The sequence below is a fragment of the Argentina silus genome (assembly GCF_951799395.1).
Source record: "Argentina silus genome assembly, chromosome: Y".
NCBI lineage: Eukaryota > Metazoa > Chordata > Actinopteri > Argentiniformes > Argentinidae > Argentina > Argentina silus.
The window spans coordinates 139,125-163,714 of record NC_139654.1 but is presented as its reverse complement, the minus strand read 5'-3'; the positions used below and the strand labels follow the sequence as shown (position 1 = coordinate 163,714).

At 45.3% G+C, this 24,590-nt stretch overlaps 2 protein-coding genes and 1 pseudogene across 3 annotated transcripts in view; all 3 read right to left on the bottom strand.

Moving 5' to 3' along the window:
- The window catches only part of LOC310823685 (uncharacterized protein), a 131,859-nt gene that overhangs the window by 88,274 nt on the left and 18,995 nt on the right, over positions 1-24,590 (bottom strand). The window contains 5 exon segments of the mRNA XM_083696545.1: positions 21,551-21,612; positions 21,614-21,725; positions 23,171-23,344; positions 23,803-23,976; positions 24,456-24,556. Of these exon segments, the coding sequence (XP_083552671.1) occupies positions 21,551-21,612; positions 21,614-21,725; positions 23,171-23,344; positions 23,803-23,976; positions 24,456-24,556 (623 nt within the window).
- Positions 1,046-16,927, bottom strand: LOC310823582 (glutamate--cysteine ligase regulatory subunit-like; annotated as a pseudogene). Its single transcript, XR_014555070.1, has 8 exons — positions 15,893-16,927; positions 15,282-15,347; positions 14,380-14,445; positions 12,373-12,457; positions 12,012-12,068; positions 11,497-11,712; positions 10,563-10,677; positions 1,046-1,065 (listed from the first exon to the last, which is right to left on the bottom strand). The product of XR_014555070.1 is annotated as a glutamate--cysteine ligase regulatory subunit-like (transcript).
- On the bottom strand, positions 18,664-21,132 carry LOC310824240 (stonustoxin subunit beta-like; the record flags this gene model as incomplete). Its single annotated transcript, XM_083697072.1, has 4 exons — positions 18,664-20,364; positions 20,632-20,678; positions 20,794-20,967; positions 21,104-21,132. 4 exons carry the CDS (start codon positions 21,130-21,132, stop codon positions 19,811-19,813), a joined length of 804 nt encoding a protein of 267 aa, XP_083553198.1. The 3' UTR covers positions 18,664-19,810.

Sequence of the window (24,590 nt, the reverse complement as noted above, 5' to 3'; positions counted from 1 at the left end):
GGCTAACTACACATTAATGTTTCTACTAGCACAGGCTAACTACACATTCATGTTTCTACTAGCACAGGCTAACTACATGTTTCTACTAGCACAGACTAACTACATGTTTCTACTAGCACAGGCTAACTACACATTCATGTTTCTACTAGCACAGGCTAACTACATGTTTCTACTAGCACAGGCTAACTACACATTAATGTTTCTACTAGCACAGGCTAACTACATGTTTCTACTAGCACAGGCTAACTACATGTTTCTACTAGCACAGGCTAACTACACATTAATGTTTCTACTAGCACAGGCTAACTACATGTTTCTACTAGCACAGGCTAAGTACACATGAACTAGCCTAGTCCTGGACTAAATCACACATACATAGGGTTAGGTTAGATATATATAAACATACGGTTAGGGGTTAGGTTTAATGAAAATCATTTGTTGTACTGTTGCTTCTACTCAATCCATGCATCAGAAGCTGATAATCCATGTCTTCTACCAACCGTAACCCCATCAGTCACGACATAGATCAGGAGAGACCAGGATGGAGGTCATGGTTAGACTGCAGGAGAGAAAGAAGGAGGCCTGGGCTGTCCTGAATGAGAGGATGGAGCTACAGTCTAACCCAGGGGTGGGCAAACTTTTTGGCTCAGGGGCCACATTGACTTTTAAAATTTGACAGACGGGCCGGGCCAGCACCAGATGCATACATATCAAACATAAAACATATATCAAAAATGATAAACATATCAAACATAAACATAAAAAATACAGGGTTAATACTTACATTTACTTTTAGCGGGAACAGTGTTGTTGATCACCCTTTTTGACCAGTGCATCGAAGTCTGGTGTTAGTTTTGTTGTGGCAATTCTCAGAACAGATCTGAGGTGTTCATCACTCAACTGGGATCTGTGGGGTGCTTTGTTGGTGTTCATCACGCTAAAAGTCTGTTCACGCACATACGTAGAGCCAAACAACATCCTCTGTGCCATCTTTTGGATGTTTGGAAATTTGGCTGCGCTTAATGAAGCATAAAACTCATCCAGTTTAAGAGAGTTGAACTTCTCCTTTAACACAGTGTCACATTGGAGATCAATCAGTTCCAACTGCAACTCCTGTGGCGCCGTTTCACTCATACTTTCCCCAAACTTAACCAGCGGACATTAGAGTGGTAAAGCAAGTCCTGGTGATCAGCGTCAGTTTCTTCAAGAAACATAACAAACTGACGATGCTGAAGTCCCCTCGCTCGAATAAAGTTAACAAGTTTTACAACTGGCTACACTACGTGGTCAAGCTGCAATACGGATTTACACAGTGCTTCCTGGTGGATTATGCAGTGTAGGAAAATTACCTCCTGCTCAGGGTTGTCCTCTTTCACCCTCTCCTGGATTCTTTTGAGCAGCCCGACGTTTTTTCCAGTCAGATTTGGCGATCCATCTGTGGTAACGTTGGCGAGTGTACTCCAAGGTAGCTTGTGCCTCTTGATGACCCCCAACACGCTGTCATACAAGTCCTCTTTCCGCGTTTTCCCCCTCAGGGATTCCATGGCCAAAAACTCCTCCGTTATCTCAAAATTGTCATTAATCCCTCTGATAAAAATGACAAGCTGAGCGGTGTCCTTTATGTCATTACTTTCGTCCAATGCCAAGGAATATAATGTAAATGACTCCGCTTTTTTGTTTAGCTTGCTAGCTAAGTCTTCGTCAATTAGCTCAACACGGCGAGTCACTGTCCTGCGTGATAAGCTCATTTTTTCAAATTTGTTCTTGCTCTCAGGACACAAGATACCTGCTGTCTCTACCATGCACTCTTTGAGAAACTCCCCTTCTGAGAAAGGCTTGCTGGTCTTTGCTAATTTGAATGCCAGCAAATAACTTGCCTTCGTGCTTGATTCTTGAATGGCAGTTTGTCGGATAAAGGTGTTTTGCTGAGCCTGCAAACTAGCTGCCAACCTCAAAGCGGTAGCTGTCCGTTCTTGCGTTGACTGGTTGTTAGCGTAATTAGCATGTTTGGTGGAAAAGTGACGGCTGATGTTGTATTCCTTTAAAACCGCAACGGTTTCTTGGCAAATAAGACATACAGCCTTTGACCGGACTTAAATGAAAAAGTATTTAGTTTCCCATTCCCTATTAAACACTCGGCACTCACTGTCGACTTTTCTTTTCTTTGGCCCACTCATTGTTGCAGATGGGTTCAGAACAGTAGCAGAGTAATAACAGAGAGTAGCCCGGGCTCCGCAAAATCAACTCAATGTATGACTGCCCCTTAGTGCGCTACCTGGTGGAATGCCAGGCATTACAGGACAAGGTCAAATGAATGCAGTTTAGTAATTTAATTAATATTCAACCCTCAAATCTGTACCAATCTTCGGCGGGCCGTATTAAAAAGACAAACGGGCCGGATGTGGCCCGCGGGCCGTAGTTTGCCCACCCCTGGTCTAACCCTAAACCATGGATGAGACGTCTCTCTGTCAGATATATGGTGAAGTCCTTGTTAACAGCCTTAGATGGGATCATCTCAACTGTTCAAAGAAAAAGGAAATAATGATCATGAAAAACTCTCTGCCACTATTGACATTTAACAGCAGCGCCCTCTGCTGGCAATTAATTCCTCTAGAGCAGGGGTGCCCAACCTTTTTTGACCCAAGATCTACTTTTCAAGTCGCCAACCTCCCGAGATCTACCAGTCCAGTGTCAACATCGCAAACCCACACACATCGTTTCCAGCCTGCAGTAACTAACCTCACAACACTTTTTCTTGTTGTCACACAACCACTAGACATCACATCACAAACCCTCCCTCTCTCAAACACACACACAGACAAATTCCTCTCACACAGTTGCCAGTTTGCATAGTGTGCTGTAGCACAAACCCGCTCTCTCTCTCACACACACACACACACACACACACGCCAATCTGCATGATGAGCAATAGCCATAACTGACCTTAATATGAACCAAACAGAAAAATAAACCAGATACAAAACAGGTAGATCTCTGTGTTACGACTCCAGATGAAAACTCGTCTACGTCTAGGGGCGGTAGAGGAGTCGCAACAAAAAGGTAGTACATCAGACTTATTGTAGGAATTAAACAACCACAAACCACAATTCAACTATGTACAGTTATTTGTTTCCTCAGGGAAAACACAACACAAGACACACGCCAAGGAGAAAAGGGAACTTTTTTTGAGCGGTGCCAAAGCAAAGAAATCATAAACAAAAGTGATGTCCTAAACTAGTGCAGTAGTAAGCTATACTATCAGGGCTATGCTAAAGTGCTATGCTACACTAGACTAGAACATACATGGGGCGGCACCCACTCCTAACCTGGTGAATTGTAACAGAGGTGAGCCTACGTGTTGGAAATGTAAACCCATGGGTCTCTTACCTATTCACCTTACCCCTATGGCGTACAATTAACAGACAGACAAATTATGAGAAAAACAATAAGTAAACAATGACGTAAATATAACAAAAGAAAACTAGATGTAAACAAGTACGTTGGAGGTTTCGATCAACCAGGCAACAGTGAGTCGACAGCAAACACAAGACTACGGTGAAAATGGGTTGACTCCCGAGGGGAAGTCCAGCGGAGCTTTTAAAGGACACGGACAGCCCTCTGATTGGTCAGGAACAGTGATGACTGATGGGGACGAATGGCCAATTGCTGACGGACACCTGAATGTAGAGTGACAGGGTAAGGGAAAAACAGAAGGAAACACAAAACACAACAAGGATACACGCACATGTAGGAGTGGGAACGTAACACTCTGAGTTTGAAAAAAGGAAATCACTTCCTACCTTAGTGGGAGACCTGACACTGGGAGGAGGAGGCTAGCTTCTCGTAGTCAGGAGTGTAGGAGCTGGTTGCAAGGCGTGTGTGCTCAGCATCATTCTCCTCCAAGTGAGCACGGAAAAGCCTTCTCTGCAGACTCCTGGCCCGAACTGAACACACAATCTTCATTGCAATATCCATCACTTCTTTCATATTTGAAATCTTTCCACACAACGCTTGCTGGTGAATTATACAATGATAATTCAGGATATCTGGGAAAGATTCACTTTCTTTGCAATGAACCCACTGGTGCGGCCCATCATAGCAGGCGCCCCATCAGTTGTGATGGAGATCAGCTTGAAGAGCGGCAGTTTTGTCTCGCTAACAAATCCCATGAAAGCATTAAACATATCCTCACCTCTGGTGTGTCCTTTTAATGGCAAAATGGTGAGTAGCTCTTCCTTGGCGCTCATGTCTTCAAAAACCATCCTGATGAAAACACACAATTGTGCCACATCCACCATATCAGTCGACTCGTCAAATTGGAGGGAAAAGCACTCGCGTCAATATCCTTCCTCAGTTGCTCCTCCACATCCACAGCCATTCCCTCACATCGCCTTGTAGTCGTATTGCGGGAGAGTTGCACTTCTTTAATGGCCTTCACGATCTCGGTTTTATTTTTAAAGTCGTCAAAAAGGCTATCCGCTGCCTCGAGAAAGGCTTCCTTCACAATATCGCTGTCTTTGAATGGCTTCTTGTGTTTAGCAAGGACGTGACTGACGCGATAGGAAGCAATAGTTGCGGCCTTACCCTGGGTCTTCGGTTTGGTGAAGATTGACTGCCGTGCTGCAAGCTGTGCTTTCAAATCCCGCACTTTTGTGGCGCGTAAAGGCGTTTTTGCAGGGAAATCCCTCTCGTAGCTCCCGGGTACCGTTTTAAAATGCCGCTCCAGATTCCCTTTCTTTGCCAACGCCACCGTTGCATTGCAGATCAAACAAACAGGCTTTGAATGAGAATAAACACAAAAATAATCTTCCTCCCATTCAGGGTGAAAATGGTAGGTCTTGGCTCGTTTCCCCTCAGACATGTTAAAGTTTAGGAGTGCGTAACCGCTCTGATCGCTAGCTGCTAGCTACTGTTGACAGCTGTCAACTTACTATCATGCATGTCTCGCGCTACAGTAGGTTAAACGTGACCTACTTTTTTTTTTTTTGTGGACGTGTTTAAGAGACTGATAGGGTGCGCAGGCAAGGACTCATGATAGGCTGTAGTGTACATTTAATACAAAATATAACACACACACACACACACACAAAACAAAACATATCCAACGACGCATAACTACAACAAAACAAAACAGTTTACAGTTACACATAAAAAAAACTTTTTTTTTTTCATTTTTTCCTACACCCCTCGCGATCGACTTGGGATCAGGCCGGGGTCTACCAGTAGACCGCGATCGACTGGTTGGGCACTCCTGCTCTAGAGCAGCGGTCCTCAACCTTTTTTGCACCACGGACCAGTTTCATGCAAGACTATTTTTCCACGGACCGGGGGGGAAAGAATCACGCGCATAACAAAACACAATAAAGTGCATATTATATAATTTAATTATTCATTTAATTATTACATTTATAATGTAAAAGTGACTCAACTCACCATAATACAGAATCAGTGGGAGCACTGAGCTTGTTTCCCTGCAACGAGACGGTCCCATCTAGGGGTGATGGGAGACAGTGACACCCGAAGTGTCCTTACCGGCAGGCATGATCAACTCTTCACCAATAGTGAAGGGCTTCTTAGCCTTGGCAATGCGGTTAGCCACTAAGAATGATGCTCTCAGTGCAGACACATTTGATGATGTGGTGGCCTTCAATAATTGCTTCTGTCCTTCGTGTTCATGTTTTTTTCTTTAAAAAAAACACCAAAGACTTGTCTTTTAATGCAGGGTGCTTGGTCTCTACGTGGCGAAGCAGTTTTGAAGGCTTCATGGCCTCGTTGGATAGCCGGTCGCCACATATTATACAGAGCGGGCTTGGGGCATGTCAATCACCTGTTGCGATGAACCCGTAATTTAAGTAGGACTCTTAGGTATTTTCTTTTAAATGCAGCTTTCTTTTTTTTTGGCAGTCTAGGAGTCTTCTGCTGTCTCATCATAGAGTCTTTCCCCCTTTTCAAAGAATCTCTCCAGCAATGTTTGTTTTTTACTCATTTTTGCTGGGTTAGCTTGTGGGCTTCATTTATCGGTGCATGGAAAAAAAACTGCGACTGAGAAGTGTGGAAAAGTGGCACAGATGGAAGTGGTCATTTTTCAAACACCCTGCAGACTGCGATAGTCAATAAAATGGAAATAAAATACAAATTAAAATGTTTTTATTCTTTCTGTGCGGCCCGGTACCAAATGATCCACGGCCGAAACTGGTCCGCGGCCCGGTAATTGGGGACTCCTGCTCTAGATTACTGCAAGGAGACAGAGAACGTCCCAGGGTTCGGGTTAGGGTTGGGGTTATGATTAGGGTTTGGGTCAGGTTCAGGGTCAGGGTTAGAGTTAGAGTTAGGGTTAGAGTTTGGGTCAGGGTCAGGGTTAGGGTCAGGGTCAGGGTTAGAGTTAGAGTTAGGGTTAGAGTCAGGGTCAGGGTCAGGGTTAGAGTTAGAGTTAGAGTTAGGGTTAGAGTCAGGGTCAGGGTTAAGATTCAAGATTCAAGATTCAAAGTGTTTATTATCATATGCACAGTAGAAAACATGTTTCCCTGTACAATGAAATTCTTGCTTTGCTGTCCGCAGAATGCCAACCAATGTAAAATATACAATACTAAAGAATATACAATATATACTAAACAAATGTACAAGACAGCAAAATTTAAGGCATAAAATAAAATAGCAGCAATAATAATAATAAAACAGTGCAAATGTAGCAGTGCAATTATGCAAACTGGAAAATTCAGTTATTTGAGGTAGTAAGGTTATATTAATCTCCTATGGGTTGTTTAGGAGCCTGATGGCAGTGGGAAAGAAGGAGTTCTTCAGTCTGGTGGTCCTGCATTTAACACTTCTGTACCTCCGGCCTGAGGGTAGAAGTGTGAACAGTCCGTGCTGGGGGTGGGTGGGGTCCTTGAGGATGGAGGCGGCTCTCCTGTGGACTCTGCGGTGGTAGATGCTCTGCAGAGAGGGCAGTGGAGTCCTGGTGATTTTCTCAGCGTCTCCTAGGCCTGTCTGCACATTTGGGTTGTCATGACGTTGCTAAGGGAAGTGTTAACACTGGAAAGAAAACGTCCCCTTTGGTTCACACTAATGTTCTATTACACTAATGTTCTATTATACTAACGTTCTATTACACTAATGTTCTATTATACTAATGTTCTATTACACTAATGTTCTATTATACTAATGTTCTATTACACTAATGTTCTATTACACTGTTCTATTAAACTAATGTTCTTTTATACTAATGTTCTATTACACTAATGTTCTATTATACTAACGTTCTATTACACTAATGTTCTTTTATACTAATGTTCTATTACACTAATGTTCTATTATACTAATGTTCTATTACACTAATGTTCTATTATACTAATGTTTTATTACACTAATGTTCTATTATACTAATGTTCTATTACACTGATGTTCTATTACACTAATGTTCTATTACACTAATGTTCTATTACACTAATGTTCTATTACACTAATGTTCTATTACACTGTTCTATTAAACTAATGTTCTGTTACACTGTTCTATTACACTAATGTTCTATTACACTAATGTTCTATTACACTGTTCTATTAAACTAATGTTCTTTTACACTGTTCTATTAAACTAATGTTGTTTTACACTAATGTTCTATTACACTAATGTTCTATTACACTAATGTTCTATTATACTAATGTTCTATTACACTAATGTTCTATTATACTAATGTTCTATTACACTAATGTTCTATTACACTGATGTTCTATTACACTAATGTTCTATTACACTAATGTTCTATTATACTAATGTTCTATTACACTAATGTTCTATTATACTAACGTTCTATTACACTAATGTTCTATTATACTAATGTTCTATTACACTAATGTTCTATTATACTAATGTTCTATTACACTAATGTTCTATTATACTAATGTTCTATTACACTAATGTTCTATTACACTGTTCTATTAAACTAATGTTCTTTTATACTAATGTTCTATTATACTAATGTTCTATTATACTAACGTTCTATTACACTAATGTTCTTTTATACTAATGTTCTATTACACTAATGTTCTATTATACTAATGTTCTATTACACTAATGTTCAATTACACTAATGTTCTATTACACTGATGTTCTATTATACTAATGTTCTATTACACTGATGTTCTATTACACTGATGTTCTATTATACTAATGTTCTATTACACTAATGTTCTATTACACTAATGTTCTATTACACTAATGTTCTATTACACTGTTCTATTAAACTAATGTTCTGTTACACTGTTCTATTACACTAATGTTCTATTACACTGTTCTATTAAACTAATGTTCTTTTACACTGTTCTATTAAACTAATGTTGTTTTACACTAATGTTCTATTACACTAATGTTCTATTACACTAATGTTCTATTATACTAATGTTCTATTACACTAATGTTCTATTATACTAATGTTCTATTACACTAATGTTCTATTATACTAATGTTCTATTACACTGATGTTCTATTACACTAATGTTCTATTACACTAATGTTCTATTACACTGTTCTATTAAACTAATGTTCTGTTACACTGTTCTATTACACTAATGTTCTATTACACTGTTCTATTAAACTAATGTTCTTTTACACTGTTCTATTAAACTAATGTTGTTTTACACTAATGTTCTATTACACTAATGTTCTATTACACTAATGTTCTATTATACTAATGTTCTATTACACTAATGTTCTATTATACTAATGTTCTATTACACTGATGTTCTATTACACTAATGTTCTATTACACTAATGTTCTATTACACTGTTCTATTAAACTAATGTTCTGTTACACTGATGTTCTATTACACTGATGTTCTATTACACTGTTCTATTACATAAATGTTCTATTAAACTAATGTTCTGTTACACTGTTCTATTAAACTAATGTTCTATTACACTAATGTTCTATTACACTAATGTTCTATTACACTAATGTTCTATTACACTGTTCTATTAAACTAATGTTCTTTTACACTAATGTTCTATTACCCCTGGATACGATCTAGTGTGCCTAGAAACGAAACTCACTAACTTACCATGTTGTCAAACATGTTGGCACCGAACAGTCCCATAGAAATACATTCCTAACCCTAACAGTTCCATAGAAATACATTCCTAACCCTAACAGTTCCATAGAAATACATTCCTAACCCTAACAGTTCCATAGAAATACATTCCTATCCCTAACAGTCCCATAGAAATACATTCCTAACCCTAACAGTCCCATAGAAATACATTCCTATCCCTAACAGTCCCATAGAAATACATTCCTATCCCTAACAGTCCCATAGAAATACATTCCTATCCCTAACAGTCCCATAGAAATACATTCCTAACCCTAACAGTCCCATAGAAATACATTCCTATCCCTAACAGTCCCATAGAAATACATTGGAACATTTAAAAATGCATTTTGTTTTTACGCTGCTGAAACAATCCGGAGTGCCAGATGTGTGAAAGGTTCAACCACTGAAGAGGAAATCTTCTCACATGGTTCTGCTTTCCTCCATTGGCCTCATGTGTTGTGCTGTCGACAGTCGACCAACAGATGGCGCCATGCAGCGTGTTTCTGCTCTCTGTCAGTCGCTGGAAAACTGACGGAACAGATTTAATCCACCATCAACTCCATAAGCATTACATACATGACATCACATTACATACATGTAACTTAGCTACTAACCGTAGCTAAGTCTTTCAACTTAACCAAGGTGTCGTCCGCGCTACGCTAACCAGGCTAACCAAGGCTACACGATGCTACGCTAAGGCTACACTACACTATGCTAGCCTCGACTACACTAGACTATGCTATGCTACGCTACGCTACCCGGGTGGCGTGGACCAGGTAGCCCTTGGCCTTGATGATGCCGCGGCTCTTGACGATGATGGCGTAGCGCAGGACCCAGCGGAGGCGCCACGCCACGCCGACGCCGCGTCACAGCCGTCGCGGTCGGGGTCGCCGTGGGATGCCGTTGCTAACGCCGCGCTCTCACGGAGCGCCTCCTGGAAGCCCGCCGACGTGATGAGCTCTGGAAGACGACAGAGAGACAGACAGGTTAGAGAAAGACAGGTTAGGGGGAGAGAGACAGGTCAAAGACAGACAGACAGCTCAGAGGGAGAGGAGGGAGGGAGAGAGAGAGAGACAGGTTAGAGGGGAGACAGACATGTCAAAGACAGACAGATAGACAGACGGGTCAGAGAGAGAGAGACAGCGCCTCCTGGAAGCCCGCCGCCGAGATAAGCTCTGGAAGGAGAGAGAGAGAGAGAGAGACAGGTTAGAGGGAGAGACAGACATGGAAAGAGAGGGAGAGAGAGAGAGAGACAGGTTAGAGGGAGAGACAGACATGGAAAGAGAGGGAGGGAGAGAGAGAGACAGGTCAGAGAGAGACAGACAGCTCAGATGAAGAGGGAGGTTAGGTTAGAGGGGGGACAGACAGGTCAGAGAGAGACAGACAGGTCAGGGACAGAGAGAGAGAAAGAGAGACAGACAGACAGACACCCCCAGACAAATTGATCACAGACAGACAGATCACAGACAGACACCCACCTTTGGGGTCGTTGTGGGTCAGTAGCTGGACCCCCGCCTGCTTGGCATACGCCGTCAGATCGGGGGGCATCACACAACAGGACGCCAGGTTGACCTGGTTGCTGATGGGCTTCACCTTGGATACGGGAGAGAGAGAGACAGGTCAGAGAGACAGACAGGTCAGGGACAGAGAGACAGACAGGCCATCAGATCGGGGGGCATCACAGAACAGGACGCCAGGTTGACCTGGTTACTGGTGGGCTTCACCTTGGATACGGAAGAGAGAGAGACAGGTCAGGGAGAGACAGACAGGTCAGGGACAGAGAGACATACAGGCCATCAGATCGGGGGGCATCACACAACAGGACGCCAGGTTGACCTGATTACTGGTGGTCTTCACCTTGGATACGGGGGAGAGAGAGAGAGAGAGAGAGAGACAGGTCAGGGACAGACAGACAGGTCAGGGACAGAGAGAGAGAGACAGACAGACAGACACTGTTAACTGCTTGGTTGGGACAGAGAGAGAGAGACAGGACAGGGACAGAGAGAAAGAGAGAGAGAGAAAGAGAGACAGACAGTTGGCGTACGCACTCAGTTTGACCTGGTTACTGGTGGGGTTTCACCTTGGACATGGAGAGAGAGACAGACAGGTCAGGGAGAGACAGATACCCCCAGCACAGGACAGACAGACAGACAGTTCAGAGACAGAGACAGACACCCACCTGGGCCCAGTCGTAGCGCTCCTCCAGGAGGCCCTTGTCCAGGACAGACAGACAGATCAGACAGACAGACACCCACCTGGTCCCAGTCGTACAACTCCTCCAGGAGGCCCTTGTCCAGGACAGACAGACAGGTCAGGGATAGAGCGAGAGAGAGAGAGAGACAGACAGACAGACAGACACACACACCGTCCAGGACAAACAGACAGGCCAGAGAAAGACAGACAGACACCCACCTGGGCCCAGTTGTGCAGCTCCTCCAGGAGGCCCTTGTCCAGGTCCGACGTCCCGATGGCGACCACCTTCCCGGACGCCACCAGCGTTTCCAAGAAAACCCATGCCGGCTGCAGGTCCGAGAGGGTCTGGGGGGCGTGGTCGGCCCCCGGGGGGGGGGGGGGGGGCGGGCGCCAGGATGACCGAGTCGAGTTGGGAGAGGGCGAGAGTGAGACAGGCTGTTGGGGGGGAGGGAGACAGGTTAGGGAGAGAAAGACAGGTTAGAGGTCCGAGAGGGTCTGGGTGTGGGGGGGGGGGGGGATGTTGTCCTCCTGGTCGACAGGGCGAGGGTGAGACAGGCTGTGGAGGGGAGAGACAAACAGGTAAAGAGAGAGACAGACAGGCAGGCAGCCAAACAGACAGACAGCCAAACAGGCAGACAGACAGACAGGCAGACAGCCAGCCAGCCAGCCAAACAAACAGACAGACAAGCAGACAGCCAAACAGGCAGACAGACAGACAAACAGGCAGGACTCACCCATGTCGACAGCCTGCCTGATGGACGACTGGTCCGACTCGCACAGGAACAGCTTGACTGCAACGACAACGTTAGCGTGGGTTAGCCTAGGTTAGCCTGTGTTAGCATGTGCTGGTGTCATTTGTTAGCCTGTGTTAACGTGTGGTCGCGTCGTGTGTAATCATGGGCTGGTATCGTTTGTTAGCCCTGGGTTAGCGTGTGTTATCGTGGTGCGTGTGAGCCGGTGTTAGCATGCACTAGCATTTATTAGCATGTGTTATCGTGGTGTGTGTTAGCGTGCGTGAGCCTGTCTTAGCCTGCGTTAACCTGTCTTACCCTGCATTAGCGTAGCGTTAGCCTGCGTTAGCTTGTCGTAGCGTACCAGACACCTTCAGCTCCTCCCTCTCCTCCGGTGTGATGGTGGCCTCGGCCGCCTGGGGGGTGGAGCAGTCCAGGACGTCAGACTCCTGGAGAGACAGACAGGTTAGAGACAGACAGGTTAGAGAAAGACAGGTGAGAGAGAGACAGGTAAACAGACAGACAGGTTAGAGAGAGAGAGACAGACAGGTCAGAGAGAGAGAGACAGACAAGCATGATGGTGGCCTCGGCCGCATGGGGGGTGGAGCAGTCCAGGACGTCAGACTCCTGGAGAGACAGACAGGTCAGAGAGAGAGACACAGGTAAACAGACAGACAGGTTAGAGAGAGAGAGACAAGTTAGAGACAGACAGACAGAGAGACAGACAGGCGTGATGGCCTCGGCCGCGTGGGGGGTGGAACAGTCTAGGACGTCAGACTCCTGGAGAGACAGACAGGTCTGAGAGACAGACAGGTTCAGGACAGACAGATTACAGAAAGACAGCCAGGCGTGCCTGGGAGGGGGGAGCAGTCCAGGTTAGAGACAGACCAGACTAGTCGAACTAGAGAGGGAGAGAAAGAGAGAGAGATTAGCTGACCTCAGCAGAACCTCCCTCCCTCCCTGTTCAACCCTCCCCCCCAAACCTGCCTCCCCCCCGTCTCCCTGCCTGTGTGTGTGTCTGTGTGAGTGTGTCTGTGTATGTCTGTGTGAGTGTGTGTATGTCTGTATGAGTGTGTGAGTGTGTGTGTGTGTGTCTGTGTGTATGTGAGTGTGTGTGTGTCTTCCTCTCTCTCTCCCTGTCTCAGGAGCACCCACCTACACACACACACACACACACACACACACACACACACACACACACGTTGTCACTTGACTCACTAAACATTGACGCCTCTGGGCATGTGTGTGTATGTGTGAGTGTCTGTGTGAGTGTGTGTCTGTCTGTGTGAGTGTGCGTATGTGTGAGTGTGTGTGTGTGTGTCTCCCTCTCTCTCTCCCTGTCTCAGGGGCACACACACACACACACACACACACGTTGTCACTTGACTCACTAAACATTGACGCCTCTGGGCATGTGTGTGTGTGTGTCTGTGTGTGTCTGTGTGAGTGAGTGTGTGTGTGAGTGTGTGTGTGTGTGTGTCTGTGTGTTGTGATGGCCCAGCCGGTGAGCAGTGCCCCACAGAGACACCTGGTGGCCACAAGGGGGAGGCAAAGGCAGCCATGGGGTGTCGTGCTGGATGGGAGGTACTATCCCAGTTCTATGTCCTGGAGACTCCGCCACCAATCAGATGACTCAGCTCACCGCTCACAGGTGCGCTGAGTCAGCTCGGCGATCCTGAGGCCTTTTAAACTCCCCAGGACAAGCTGAAGACAGACTGGCTGGAGGAACGAGTCGAGACCAGACACCCGCTAAGCCAGTCTCATAAGCCAAACGGGAGAGAAAGCCTGGAAGACGGAGAGGAACCCCCCAACCGACCGGAGGAAGAGGTCAGTGAAAGGGACCCGATATCCCACTAACTTTGGCCTGTCTCTCTTTCTCTCTCTCTGACGACAAGAAGAACCCGGCGGAGCGCCGTAGCGCCAACCGCCAACCCGGTGAAGATTTGAGTTGCCTTTCGCCTCTCCCTTTTCCCCGCACCTTAGAAATAAAACCCTACGTTGATTTCACCGCAACCCCTGTTTCCGCCTGTTTCTATTCTCATTGGTTGACCCGCTGTTGCGCCTGTCGACCAGGCTCCCACAGTGTGAGTGTGTGAGTGAGTGTGTGTGTCTGTGTGAGTGTGTCTGTCTGTCTATCTGTGTGTGTGTGTGTGTGTGTGTCTCCCTCTCTCTCTCTCACACACACACGTTGTCACTTGACTCACTAAACATTGACGCCTCTGGGCGCGCGTGTGTGTGGGTGTGCGTGTGTGTGTGGAGCATCCAGAGAGAGACGAAGTAAAGGAGGGAGGGAAGGAAGGAAGGTAGGAAGGAAGAGAGAGACAGGAAAGGAGGGAGGGAGGGAGGGAGAGAAGAGAGGGATGAGTCTCACCTTCTCCCCGGCCGACGGCGTCTCAGAGGACCAGTCACTCAGCATGGCGCGGATACAGTCCTGGAGCTACGGCAACAACAGACAGACAGGTCAGATGGAGAGACAGACAGGTCAGAGACAAACAGACAGACAGACAGACAGGTCAGAGACTGACAGACAGACAGTGTGTGTGTGTGTGTGTGTATGTCTGTGTGAGTGTGTGTGTGTCTGTGTGTGTGTGTCTGTGTGTGTGTGTGTATGTGAGTGTGTATGTGTCTCCCTCTCTCTCTCCCTGTCTCAGGAGCACCCACACACACACACACACACGTTGTCACTTGACTCACTAAACATTGACGCGCGTGTGTGTGTGTGGGTGTGTGTGTGTGTGTGTGTGTGTGTGTGTGTGTGTCTCCCTCTCTCTCACACACACACACATTGTCAATTGACTCACTAAACATTGACGCCTCTGTGCGCGCGTGTGTGTGGGTGTGCGTGTGTGTGTGTGTGGAGCATCCAGAGAGAGACGAAGGAAGGAAGGAAGGAAGGAAGGAAGAGAGGGATGAGTCTCACCTTCTCCTCCGCCGACAGTAAGGAAAGAAGACAGGAAACAGGAAAGGAGGGAAGGGAATGAGGGAGAGAAGGAGAGAGAGAGAGAGACAGGAGGGAGGGAGGGAGGGAGGGAGGGGAGAAGGAGGGAGAGAGAGAGACAGGAGGGAGGGAAGGAGGGAGAGAGGGAGAGAGACAGGAGGGAGGGAGAGAGGGAGAGAGACAGGAGGGAGGGAGGGAGAGACAGGAGGGAAGGAAGGAAGGAAGACAGGAAAGGAGGGAAAGAAGAGAGAGACAGGAGGAAAGGAGGGAGGGAAGGAGGGAGAGAGAGAGAGACAGGAAAGGAGGGAGGGAGAGAAGAGAGGGATGAGTCTCACCTTCTCCCCGGCCGACGGCGTATCGGAGGACCAGTCACTCAGCGTGGCGCGGATACAGTCCTGGAGCTACGGCAACAACAGACAGACAGGTCAGATGGAGAGACAGACAGGTCAGAGAGAAACAGACAGACAGACAGATAGACAGACAGATAAGACAGAGGGACAGACAGGTCAGAGACAGCATGGCGCGGATACAATCCTGGAGCTGGAGGGCAACAAAAGACATACAGGTCAGACAGACAGACAGAGAGAGACAGGTCAGATAGAGAGACAGACAGGTCAGAGACAGCGTGGCGCGGATATAATCCTGGAGCTGAACGGCAACAACAGGTCAGACAGACAGACAGAAAATGACAATAAAACGACATATTTAGTATTTATTTAATCACATTCATAATACACACACACACACACGGTCAGTTCGTTAGAGCCAGTTAGCATTCGCCTTTAGCACCCCGTCAACACTGCACTCTGTAGGTAAATTCGTTAGCCCCGTTAGCATTAGCCTTTAGCACCCCGTCAACACTGCACTCGGTAGGTAAATTCGTTAGCTTCGTTAGCCCCGTTAGCATTAGCCTCTAGCCTCCCGACCCCCCCCCCGCCCTTCTTACCTCCTCACTCGGGGACGACGGACACTTCTTCTTCAGCCGGCTCCGGTTGACGAGGTTCCCGGTGTGGAGGTTGAGCGTCGTGGCCCGGGTCAGAAACGAGGTACCACCGGGGGAGACGGTCCCAGAGGACCCGCTACGAGTACCAGAGGAGCCGCCGGTGTCGGTGGTGGTGGTGGTTTCCATGGTGTCTGTCTCCCCTTCTCTCGTAAAGAAGAAGTAAATGTCGTAAAGATATAATAATAATAATAATAATAAAAAGATATCGTAAAATGAGGGAGGGGTGGGGTTGTCTAGCAACGAGGAACAGTTGGTGGGTTTGAGGGAATGTCGTAAAGGAAAAGAAAATGTCGGAAAGGGACGGGATATGGTGGGTTACCTAGCAACGAGGGGGTGGGGAGAGTGTGTGTGTGGTTTGAAGGACTGTCGTAAAAATATTTTTTCAAAACAAAAACGAACGGTGGAGGGAAAGGGGGGGGGGTTGCCTAGCAACGAGGGGGTGGGTTTGAGGGAATGTCGAGTAATGATGACACGACGCGTTTCCACACCCCCACACACACACACGGTCAGTTCGTTAGAGCCAGTTAGCATTAGCCTTTAGCACCCCGTCAACACTGCACTCGGTAGGTAAATTCGTTAGCTTCGTTAGTTAGCCCCGTTATCATTAGCCTCAGAGCCGGTAGAGGAGACGGTACCACCGGGGAAGACGGTCCCAGAGGACCCGCTACGAGTACCAGAGGAGCCGCCGGTGTCGGTGGTGGTGGTGGTTTCCATGGTGTCTGTCTCCCCTTCTCTCGTAAAGAAGAAGTAAATGTCGTAAAGATATAATAATAATAATAATAATAATAATAATAATAATAATAATAATAATAATAATAATAATAGTAAATGTCGTAAAATAAGGGAGGTTGGTGTGTTTGAGGGAATGTCATAAAGGAAAAGAAAATGTCGGAAAGGGACGGGATATGGTGGGTTACCTAGCAACGAGGGGGTGGGGAGATTGTGTGGTTTGAAGGAGTTTCATAAAACATTTTTTTCTAAAAAATGTCGTAAAATACGAACGGTGGAGGGAAAAGGGGGGGGGTTGCCTAGCAACGAGGAGGTGGGTTTGAAGAGCCAAACTACATGGTTCTACTAGCCCTAGGGTTAGGGTCAGGGTTTAGGGTTAGGGTTAAAGTTAACTCATCCCCTAGGGTTAGGGTCAGGGTCAGGGTTTAGGGTTAGGGTCAGGGTCAGGGTTAGGGTTAGGGTCAGGGTCAGAGTCAGGTTCAGGGTCAGAGTTAGGGTTAGGGTCAGAGTCAGAGTCAGGGTCAGGGTCAGGGTTAGAGTCAGGGTTAGGGTCAAGGTTAACTCGTCTCCTAGGCCTGTCTGCACATTTGGGTTGTCATGACGTTGCTAAGTGAAGTGTTAACACTGGAAAGAAAACGTCCCCTTTGGTTTCCACTGATGTTCTATTATACTAATGTTCTATTATACTAAGATTCTATTACACTGATGTTCTATTACACTAATGTTCTATTACACTGATGTTCTATTACACTAATGTTCTATTACACTAATGTTCTATTACACTAATGTTCTATTACACTAATGTTCTATTACACTGTTCTATTACACTGTTCTATTACACTGATGTTCTATTACACTGTTCTATTACACTGATGTTCAATTACACTAATGTTCTATTACACTGCTGTTCTATTACACTGTTCTATTACACTGATGTTCTATTACACTGATGTTCTATTACACTGTTCTATTACACTGATGTTCTATTACACTGATGTTCTATTACACTGTTCTATTACACTAATGTTCTATTACACTGTTCTATTACACTGTTCTATTACACTGATGTTCTATTACACTGATGTTCTATTACACTGATGTTCTATTACACTGTTCTATTACACTGATGTTCTATTACACTGTTCCATTATAAAAGATCTGTTATGTTATAAAGAATATTTCAGGTTCAATTTCTGGGTTTTTAGGATTCAGTGCTTATTGCTAACTGGCTGGATTCTAATCTCTCTGTTGTTGTAATACTAGTAAATGACCACCAGGTGGTGCCCCCATCTGAGGGCTAGAGGTCTGGGGGATAGGGTTCTGGGGGTCTGGGGGTCTGGAGGTCTGGGGTCTGGGGTCAGAGGTACTGCAGGGGACAGGTGAAGTCTTCTCATGAGAGCCATGCCTCCCATGGCAGGGAGCGGTACTGCAGGGGACAGGTGAAGTCTTCTCATGAGAGCCATGCCTCCCATGGCAAGGAGCGGTACTGCAGGGGACAGGTGAAGTCTTCTCATGAGAGCCATGCCTCCCATGGCCGGGAGCGGTACTGCAGGGGACAGGTGAAGTCTTCTCATGAGAGCCATGCCTCCCATGGCAGGGAGCGGTACTGCAGGGGACAGGTGAAGTCTTCTCATGAGAGCCATGCCTCCCATGGCAGGGAGCGGTACTGCAGGGGACAGGTGAAGTCTTCTCATGAGAGCCATGCCTCCCATGGCAGGGAGCGGTACTGCAGGGGACAGGTGAAGTCTTCTCATGAGAGCCATGCCTCCCATGGCCGGGAGCGGTACTGCAGGGGACAGGTGAAGTCTTCTCATGAGAGCCATGCCTCCCATGGCAGGGAGCGGTACTGCAGGGGACAGGTGAAGTCTTCTCATGAGAGCCATGCCTCCCATGGCAGGGAGCGGTACTGCAGGGGACAGGTGAAGTCTTCTCATGAGAGCCATGCCTCCCATGGCAGGGAGAGGTACTGCAGGGGACAGGTGAAGTCTTCTCATGAGAGCCATGCCTCCCATGGCCGGGAGCAGTACTGCAGAGGACAGGTGAAGTCTTCTCATGAGAGCCATGCCTCCCATGGCAGGGAGCGGTACTGCAGGGGACAGGTGAAGTCTTCTCATGAGAGCCATGCCTCCCACAGCCCACAGACAGAGAAAGGAAAAGCAGCCTGCACCTTGGCTGCCCCTCACAATGTCACATGATGCATAGATATTACTGTACTAGATGATTACTATATAAAAATGAAGGAATGCATGGAAAGTGAAGTTCAGAACATGTACAGCGCCTTCTGAAGGTATTCAGTCCCCTTCACTTTTTACACATTTTCTTGTGTTATAGACTCAATTTAAAATGGATTCAATTAAAAGAATTTGCCATCAATCCACACACAATACCCCAGAATGACAAAGTGAAAACACGATTTTTGAAATTTCTTCAATTATTAAAACTGAAATACAGAAATACCTCATGTACAGAAGTATTCAGACCTTTTGCTATGACAGTCTTAAAATTAGCTAAAATGCAAAAATGTCATCAACAAATCACTCAATAAGTTGAATTGAGTCCATCTTAATGCAAGGATAATAGTTCATGTCATTTCGGAATGAATATCTTTGTTTTTATAGGGTCTCTGATTTGCATAGGAATCAATTACACACTGTGTAGATTCAGATGTTCCGAAGACACTGTCCATGTTGTACTGACAGAGAAGGAGAGCTGTCTTCACATCCACTCCCTGCTATCTTACACACAGCTACGTGATCCAGCATCACAACTCAAACACCCAATCTAACCAACTCTTATATACATACAGACACTCTCTCCTGTGTTATTCTCAGAGTTCATCATCAGTCTGATTTGATCATCTAATCATTCATCTGGATTGTTTCACTGTCAGTTGCATCTCCATAAAAAAAACTAAAAAACATGTAAGCTTCTGTTTTTTGTCACTCAATTACAGTCTATTTCACTATCAGAAGCATTTAATTTAATAATATATATATACACTACACCCTACACACTATACACTACACCTTACACACTGGGAGAGGGAACATCTGTACATCCAACATCTCAGTGAAAACACACCACTATCCAACTGCATCATGTTCTGATCCGTCATCTTTGAGCCTTTGGTGTTCATTGTGATCTCCCTGAGACTAGTTTACACAGGGTCACTGAACAGCCATAGCCCCAAAGATGAAACCCTGGGTAGAGGGGCTCAGTGAATGTGGAGTGGAATGTGTGCAGGAGGGTCCGTGTGTCAGAGGAGACGCTGTAGAAGGACAGAATGCCGGCCGGCCAGTCCAGATACACTCCTACTCTGTGGGAGCCAGAGGAGGGGACAGGTATGACAGTCTTCTTTTTATTGTGCCAGGCGTAGTATCTGTCATCAAAGCAGATCAGACTCCAGGACTTGTCATTGTTTCCCAACCAACAGTCAACACCATATCCTCTCCTGCTGATTCCTTTATATGTCATTCCTATATCAGCCTCTCTCCCACTCCACTCTACCTCCCAGTAACAGCGCCCAGTCAGACCCTCTCTACACAGCACCTGGTTCCAGCGCTCAAATCTCTCTGGGTGATCAGGATACGGCTGCTCCTCTCTCCCCCGTGTCACCTTTCTGTTCTCCTCAGACAGAGAGAGGAGTGTGTGTGCTGTGTTTGGGTCCAGTGTGAGCTCACAGGCATCTGATTGAGAGGGCAAAAATAATCATCAAATCAATACAATTGAATAACTTACAATATTCACAATGTGATCTTGTTATGGCAACATTCTTTTTTTCACAAAATATTACTTATTAATTGAAAATGTTTTACAAGGGATACAATTAATTCACATTTACTAATATTTTAGATTTACATATGAATACAATACTGGTGCTCTGTTTGAACTCTGCTGTACCCTGGTTCTTGAGTAATATCACAGTCCTAGTCTCTACAGCGGTGGTGACTTACATTTGATCAGCCCAGGTTTGAGCCTGCACTCCCCACCATGGTCCACACTATATCAACCACAGAAGAACCCACAGTGGTTGGATGACACACTCACAATCATGTGGAAAATAGATACAGTGCATTCATCTCATTGATACGTCCAGCCACATATTCAGCCTTTACCTGAGTGTCTGTAGGTTACAGAGTGGATCTTTCTGTACAGCAGAGAGCAGCGCCAGTCCTGAGTCTCCTGGGTGATTGTAGCTGAGGTCCAGCTCTCTCAGGTGGGAGGGCTTAGACCTCAGAGCTGAAGCCAGAGAAACACAGCCTTCCTCTGGGACTCCACAGAATGACAACCTGGGGAAATAGTGTCACTCCATCTGATCAAGAATCTAATTATTCCTCTCTAATGTACATGTGCAGCTTTAAATCCTCTTCATTTGGCAGTTGAAAGGCCACATGTGAATGAGGAATACAAATAAATACATGAAACCAAACGATTACTGTGGTGCAAGAATTCATGAGTGAGAGTTATAGTTGCTCTCAACAAGGGAGCAATTAACTATGGATACATTTGTAGTGACTGGATTTCTACATCTGGTATAATGCATTTGCTAGTTGTTGGGTTAGTGCAGTATTGTCCCATGAGCTGATCTAAGGCCAGGTGGGTCAGGATTTCAGGAGAGTAAAGTTATTCACACAGTGCAGACAGAGCAGCCCCCCTGCCACCACACACACACACACACACACACACACACACACACACACACACACACACACACACACACACACACACACAGTAATTGATTGGAAGATAATGTACATTGTCTGTCTCAATTATTGAGCCTTTCTATGCAAGTATCATTGATTCCATAGAATGATAATGTAACATACACTTAGGAATGATGCGTCTGGCAACAAGAATAGTCTCAGACCTCACCTCAGTGTCTGTAGTTGACAGTGTGGACTCCCCAGTCCAGCAGAGAGCAGCTTCTCCCCCCCCGTCACCTAGATCATTACTACTGAGGTCCAGCTCTCTCAGGTGGCAGGAGTCTGAGCTGAGAGCTGAGGCCAACGCTTCACAGCATCTCTCTGTGAGGTGACATCCATTCAGCCTGAATGAGGAATACAAAAAAATACATGCAGCCAAACGATCACTGTGGTGCATTATGATAAGAATTCAAGATTCAAGCCAATCACAGGCAGGTTTGTAGTCATTGTATTTCTAAGTGTGGTAGATTTGCTAGTTATTAGGTTAGTGCAGTATTGTGAAGCCCCATCAGATGATCTAAGGCCAGATTGTTCATTAATTGAGGAGAGCAACGGTATTCAGAGAGTGCCCCCCCCCCCCACAAACACACATACACTCTTTGAAATTCTGCCTTTAATGATAAATAGAGCTGAATATTATGTAATTATAAGCTGTACAATACATGATTGTTGCATTGTGTGCCTTATTCCCTTATTCCCATGCTCCCTCCTTGATAGTGTGAGGGGAGACAGATTTCTCATCTGTCATTTATGATATTGTTATAATCAATATAGCAAAACAACAATCTATTTTAATCAGTATGACCATGTCATGATGATTATATTTTTTCAGTCATACACTGTTCATTGATTCCTTCATGATCAGTATTGGACTCGTTTATGATTCTATGTAGTAACGGTACGAATCAAGACAGCCAGTCAGGTTGACAGCGGTTATATCTGTCCCCTGGGTTATATCTGTTGGTGGGGATGTGCTGAGTCAGCTGCAAGGCCATCCTGACCTAAAGGTCGGCCTCTTGTTATTGAACTGTGAATGTGTTGCTGTCCCTCTGAAATGGTTTCTCAAAAACATATTATCTAAGAAAGGTAAGACAGTATCCTTCATCGATTTTTTTTAAATTATGAAGACCGCTCATCATGGTAAAATAAATGCACGCACGGGATGATGGTCTGGGAGCTGACAAATGAAAAACGTGGAATACAAATAAAGTGGTAGAACTAGTGTTGTCACAGTGAAGAGTTTAGGAAATGATTGGAAGATCATGTAAATGTTCTGTCTCCATCATTGATATTTGCAGTGCAAGTATCATTGACAATGTAATACACTTAGGACTGATGTGTCTGACAACAAATAAATACATGAAGCCAAACGATCACTGTGGCACAAGAATTTATGAGTGAGAGTTATAGTTCCACTCAACAGGGGAGCAATTAACCATGGATACATTTGTAGTCACTAGATTTCTACGTCTGGTATCATGTATTTGATAGCTATTGGGTTAGTGCAGTATTATGCAGTCTCATAAGCTGATCTAAGGCCAGGTGGATCAGGATTTGAGGAGGACAAACATATTCAGATATTGAAGACAGAGCAGCCCCCCTCCCACCACACACACACACACACACACACACACACACACGTTATATAGTAATTGATTGGAAGATAATGTACATTGTCTGTCTCAATCATTGACCCTTTCTGTGCAAGTATCATTGATTCCATAGAATGATAATGTAACAGACACTTAGGAATGATATGTCTGACAAAAAGAATAGTCTCAGACCTCACCTCAGTGTCTGTAGTTGACAGTGTGGACTCCCCAGTCCAGCAGAGAGCAGCTTCACCCCCCCGTCACCTAGATCATTATTACTGAGGTCCAGCTCTCTCAGGTGGCAGGAGTCTGAGCTGAGAGCTGTGGCCAACGCTTCACAGCATCTCTCTGTGAGGTGACATCTATGCAGCCTGAATGAGGAATACAAATACATGCAGCCAAACGATCACTGTGGTGCAAGAATTCATGAGTGAGAGCTACAGTTGCTCTCAACAGGGGAGTAAGCAACCATGGATGCATTTGTAGTGACTGGATTTCTACGTCTGGTATAATGTATTTGCTTGCTATTGGGTTAGTGCAGTATTGTGGAGTCTCATGAGCTGATCTAAAGCCAGGTGGGTCAGGATTTGAGGAGAGGAAAGTTATTCAGAGAGTGAAGACAGAGCAGCCCCCTCTGCCAACACACACACACATACACACACACACACACACACACACACACTACATAGGAATTGATTGGAAGATAATGTACATTGTCTGTCCCAATTATTGAGCCGTTCTGGACAAGTATCATTGATTCCATAGAATGATAATGTAACAGACACTTAGGAATGATGTGTCTGACAAAAAGAATAGTCTGAGACCTCACCTCAGTGTCTGTAGTTGACAGTGTGGACTCCCCAGTCCAGCAGAGAGCAGCTTCACCCCCCCGTCACCTAGATCATTATTACTGAGGTCCAGCTCTCTCAGGTGGCAGGAGTCTGAGCTGAGAGCTGAGGCCAACGCTTCACAGCATCTCTCTGTGAGGTCACATCCATTCAGCCTGAATGAGGAATAAATACAAGCATGAAGTCATTTTGACTTAGATTAAAATTTACTTATGTGATGTGTTCTATCATTTCCAATTGCATTTCACGCACCTAATTACCATATAATTACATTTTCGTCCAAAACCCTTAAATGGGCTGTTTTGGTATTTTAACATATTTCACTACAACATGTTTTCTAATCATTTCACTTAGTTTTAAAGGCGAGATCATCATGTATCCATATTTCTCATGCCTTAAATGATGGATAGAGCTTTCAGTTGGAGATGAGTGGCGAGCTCCTTCCCACTGCACCAACTGTAAACTCACTGGCTAGAGAACTGACTCATTCCACTTTCACTAAAATAAAGCTGACAAACTCATTAGCTGAACTATGAACACAGCCAGCCATGTTATTATATACGCTACTGATGTTATTTGCTTAATGTCAGAACAAAAGTCTTCATTTGATCCGCGGTGTGAGTATCTGTGGTACCGTGAGTGGAATGCGATAGTCATTAGGTTAAAAACAGATTCAACGTCAGGAGTGGATTTCTCCAAACCAGTGTTCAGTATTCCGACTGGAACTGGCTCTTTCTACCTCATTATTGGGAGTTGAGACACAAAGCGA